General features: G+C 48.5%; 4 protein-coding genes across 4 annotated transcripts in view; all 4 read left to right on the top strand.

The window, feature by feature from the left end:
* Nucleotides 1-125: 125 nt before the first annotated feature.
* On the top strand, nucleotides 126-1,076 carry TEOVI_000139400 (uncharacterized protein; the record flags this gene model as incomplete). Its single annotated transcript, XM_067224627.1, has 1 exon — nucleotides 126-1,076. One exon carries the CDS (start codon nucleotides 126-128, stop codon nucleotides 1,074-1,076), a length of 951 nt encoding a protein of 316 aa, XP_067080728.1.
* Nucleotides 1,077-1,667: 591 nt separating this feature from the next.
* TEOVI_000139300 (thioredoxin, putative) lies at nucleotides 1,668-2,171 on the top strand (the record flags this gene model as incomplete). Its single annotated transcript, XM_067224626.1, has 1 exon — nucleotides 1,668-2,171. One exon carries the CDS (start codon nucleotides 1,668-1,670, stop codon nucleotides 2,169-2,171), a length of 504 nt encoding a protein of 167 aa, XP_067080727.1.
* Nucleotides 2,172-2,520: 349 nt separating this feature from the next.
* On the top strand, nucleotides 2,521-3,975 carry TEOVI_000139200 (major facilitator superfamily, putative; the record flags this gene model as incomplete). Its single annotated transcript, XM_067224625.1, has 1 exon — nucleotides 2,521-3,975. The coding sequence occupies one exon, from the start codon at nucleotides 2,521-2,523 to the stop codon at nucleotides 3,973-3,975; it is 1,455 nt and encodes a 484-aa protein (XP_067080726.1).
* A 273-nt stretch (nucleotides 3,976-4,248) lies between these two features.
* Nucleotides 4,249-4,680, top strand: part of TEOVI_000139100 (uncharacterized protein) — a gene marked incomplete at both ends in the record, with an annotated part of 477 nt that continues 45 nt past the window's right edge. The window contains one exon of the mRNA XM_067224624.1: nucleotides 4,249-4,680. Within this exon, the coding sequence (XP_067080725.1) occupies nucleotides 4,249-4,680 (432 nt within the window).

Raw genomic sequence — 4,680 nt, 5'->3', positions numbered from 1 at the left:
CCCCCCCCTCGTGATGTATAGCAATACATTTGCATGTATAATCGACGTTATGTTGTAACCAGTTTTCTATGTAAAGTTCTACTGATTTCCTCATCGGTTATCCTGAAAGGGAAGCCTCGTTAGAGATGGTGGTGGGACACCGGGTTCTCACAACTGCCCCGCGGCAGTCTAGTTACACTAGGGTTGGGTTGGTGAGACCAGCTCTTCTCAGTTTATCTGTCACCAGTGTTTCTACCGTGCAATACGTAGGGGATGGTGCGTGTTCGTATTGCTGCTGCAGTAGGCGTTACATTCGCACCATCATCACACCACGCCCTGCTGTTACTACACTTGTATACATTGACAAGTATGGACGGCCGGTTCGAAATGGAACGGAGACGGATGTTTCACTGATACGCACTCGAGACAACCAATTTTACCTGCAACGCGTGCTGCCCGGCGGCGAGGTGATACGCTGGCGTGCCCCTGGGCTAGACCATCTGAAGCATGTTACCAACTTTGAGACGTACAACCTTAATGAGATTGACGAGTATGGCGGGGTTATAATCCCGGCTGGTGTGATGCCTACAACACCCAACGACCCCCCGAGTTATCACGATGCGGTGTATTACATTAACCGCATGGAGGCCACGGAAAAGATCACTCGCAAGACCAGACGCCGCTGGCACCGCCGCCTCTATGCCCATTGGAAGGAGAGCCCAGATAAATTCTTTAACTACTCCATAAGCGCCTACGGGGTTCCGTTCATTGTACTCTTGTGGTTAACCATCCGTGGTTTTCACAGCATAAAGAACAACAAACCATTCTGGGACGTTAATGTGTATGGAAAAACAGATGAGGAGTCCGATGCACGCGACCCTTGGCTGCGGCTGATGCGGTTCTCAGACCGCCACCCCGAGCACGAGGGGCTTGACCTGACTGTCACAATGATGTCCCCAGGACAGTCGCGGCTGTCAAACTCTCGTGCAGAGCTGCGGGAGTCGGACTTTACGGACCCACATTTTCACAGTGAGTTGTGGTGGAAGCTACGGCACGTGCGGTACTACGGGCACTGGCCAAAGGGCTTGTCGGAGTAAGTAAAGGTGATGGTGATTTATTGTGAAAACAGAGACAATGCCGGTAGTGTGCGCAGAGGAAGGCACACAAGAGGGGAGAAAAACTGGGCAAGGGGAAGTCATCTCATTTATCGTTTGTAGTTGTTAATCAGCTTGCATTTGCTTTGTTACGCATGCAGTTGCATCCGGGAATCCTCCTCCTGAGTCAAATGCAGTCAAGCAGGTACACACGGGGCAGCGAAGGTAATAGGGTGAAAATTGTAACTGCCATCGTCTTTTTGTTGCTTACCATCATTTTTTTTTTGTGGATGGAGGTCTGCACTACTTCATGAGTGTTTGCACTGGCTCACATTGGCAAAAGGATGATTTTCCTTCCAATGCTTTCATTCTTTCCCTTTGAATCATCTCCTTCATTTGAGATCATCATTCCCCTTTCTTTTACCGCTCCCTACACGCTCGTCCCACTGCCATCACTCCATATTCTGACTTCCACGTGGTTAAGAGCGGTATGTATGAATATATAGTTTTTGCTTTCACACCTCTTCCCCGGCATCTTTACCTTTTTCTATTGTGTGTGAAGTATCCTGTTTTGTTTCCCAATTGCTTTCAGAAATGACCCAAAACATTATTCGTCGCATCTTTGGCAATCGTGAACTGCCGGAGAACCTTAGCGGTAGCGAGTACGAGCGCTACATGCAGGAAAACTTTCCCAAGTGGATTGATGAGTTTGAAAAGGGCGGGTTTCTTGAGGCAACAAAACTCCCAGCCATAAAGAGTGAGAGGGATTTCTTGAGCAAACTCATTGAACACAAAGACGAAATTATGGTGGTTAAGTACTGGAAGCACGGATGCATCCCGTGCCTCTCATTGGCGGAAATGTACAAACAGGTATCGGAGCAATGCAAAAAAGAAAACCGCCGTATTGCGTGGTACAGTGTGAATACAAAAGATGTTAGCGCGCGATCGTTAGTTGACTACCAACTCGTTAACGGAACCCCCACAGTCCAGACATTCAGTAGGATGAAACAGGTGGGTAAAGAAATTCGAGCAATAAGTGCGGAGGAGCTAATGAGGGAGCTTTCTTTACGCGAGGCTGCTCTGAATACAGAGAGTTAGGTTGAATGGAGGAGACCACTCTTCCCCATGTCTTTTCCTTACGGAAAGGCTCTGATCTTCACACGAAATCAAACTGTTCTTTTTTAGGAAGTAACGGTGGCACATAATAGGCGGCGTTATGTATGGATGTCGTCCTGATATTGTCCCTGGTTGCACTGTTCGGAACACACCCCCACCTCTCATCTTCTACCTCTGTGCCCTTTTAGCTCAACAGTCAGGACACAATTCGTGTCGTTATGGACAGGGTGGTCAAATTTTCACACACATATGTATATATATATATATATATTCCTTGCATTTTCCCTTTTCCCTGGGTTAGATACGCTCTTCGGAGCTGTGACGTTAATAAATGGAAGGGGCCGCTGGAGGGCATGACAATAGAAACGCTTCCACGAAAAGTTTGACAGCATGGCAAACTAATTTGGAGGAAGAGAAGTGTGCACTCCTATCAGCGGTAGGAAGCGCTGACGGCAAGCAGAATGAGGAATGTGAGGAAGCCGTTATGTTCCCGGGAGGAGGATGTAATGTTGTCAGCGCTGTTAATGGCGCGCCCGCTATCAGTGTTTTCCCAGCTAAGGTGGGTTACTTTGGTTATTATTTTGCTCTTGGGTCCGTTATCGCCTTTTACGGTGTCATTTTCACATCGAAAGGTATGAGCCCAAGCCACATTGGACTGCTGCTGTCGTTCACACCTCTAGCAAATACCGTGCTTTTCCCTACCGTCACGTACATAGCCGATCGTTTTCAGTGTTCGAGTCACATTCTTGTAATGTGTTGCATCGCAAGCTCATTTTTCACTGCTGTCTTTTTGCTGAGCAACACAACCGTGGCAGCGCTCATCTCGTTTCACTTACTTGTGGTGACCCGATCCCCTATTAGCCCACTTCTGGATCAGCATACACTTTCCATATTCCCTAAGGAGGGGAGAGTAAAGGATTGGGGGGCATTACGTTCCTTCGGAGCTCTTGGTTGGGGTGTTGGAAGTGCCGTATCTGCAACTACGGTTGATTTAACGTCCACATGGGCTTTGGCGTCTTTTTTGTTTGCGGCCGGCCAAGTGGGCGTGCTCTACTGTGTTTTAAGGTCGAAGCCATATGAAGTGGTGGAGAGGACCCCGATGCAATTTCATGAGGTGTTTCTTTTCGTACTTCATCATAGGCGTTTACTATTGTTCCTCACTGCCTCATGTTTTATGGGCGCCGGGTTTGCACTCGTCAATAACTTTCTGTTTGTTTTCTTGGAGACCCTCGGTGGGTCAAAGGTTCTGATGGGGCTGTCGCTTGCCCTGACCGTCAGCACCGAAATTCCCATATTTCAGAACGCTAAATACTTTCAGGAACTCTTCACCGACCGTCAGATGCTTTCGATATCTATGGCCACGTGGATGCTTCGTGTCGTTGGATATTCTCTGTTGCAGAATCCGTGGTTGGTATTACTGCTGGAACCACTTCACGGCATCACGTTCGGTTTCACGTGGTTGCCGGGTGTGCATATTGTTAATACCGTTTTCCCGCCGAACCTCTCCAACTCTGCAACGGGGTTTCTATATTTCTTTGTCAACGGCATCGGACCGATTACTGGCAGCGTTCTTGGGGGGGCCATCTATGAGTGGCTGGGACCTAGGGTTATGTTCCGAGCCGCCGCGTTTGTTGTCTTTTGTGTGCTTGTCTTATTCGTATTTCTCGATCGATACCTTGAAAAAGAAGAAGCAGTTTCTGCTACCGCTGGCGACACTTTGGCTTGCACGACCGATGCTGTTGTCGCAGGAGAAGTGCGGCTTTCTGGTGAAAGCGAGAGGTGCTAGAAAACGTAAGTTTCTCACACGTTCTTCATACCGGTATCGGTAATCTAAACTATCCTATTGTTTGTGTTTCCGTTATCCCAACCCAACTGAAATACGTGGAATGAGTGTGTGGGTTGTTGCTAGGGGCATGCATAAAACTTCGTGGCAATATGCCACCTGTGGCCCGCTGTCTCACTGTTGGGAGCTGGGTTTTTTAGGTGTGAGTTCTTCTGTACGCTGAGTTAACAAACTCCCCCTTTCCCCCTTATTATTAACCAGCCTAAATTTTATCCGATGCAGGCAGTGGGTGAAACGTCCGTGTCAGGAGGATGGGCTGAAGATGAAGATTATCTACTCGGCGCCCGTTCCTGCGGGGATGGGGCGACCGTACCACTGAACATCGCCCATGTTCACCAGTCTGCGACTACCCAAAGGCGACGGGAGTTCTCTGAAATATTTTCTGTTGGTAACTCTATGAGGATGCACTCGGACTCTCCCGTTGCAAGTAGCATTGACACATGTTTAATTGGATCTTCAGGAGAGGAACGTCTTTCTCCCACTGTGGCAGACGATCAACGTGTTTTGGAATGCTTAGCTTCTATTGCATACCTAGTGGGGTCACCACTTCAGCGCTCACAACCCACAGCCGCAGAACCAGTGCAAAAGGCGTTATGCGTTGTGAGAAAACTGCTTCAGCGCGGCGTTAACCCGGAGCAGATAATTAAC

Source organism: Trypanosoma equiperdum (genome assembly GCF_001457755.1).
Source record: "Trypanosoma equiperdum strain OVI genome assembly, contig: ctg_355, whole genome shotgun sequence".
In the NCBI taxonomy this organism is placed as follows: Eukaryota; Euglenozoa; class Kinetoplastea; order Trypanosomatida; family Trypanosomatidae; genus Trypanosoma; species Trypanosoma equiperdum.
This window is presented reverse-complemented; position numbering and strand designations above follow the sequence as displayed.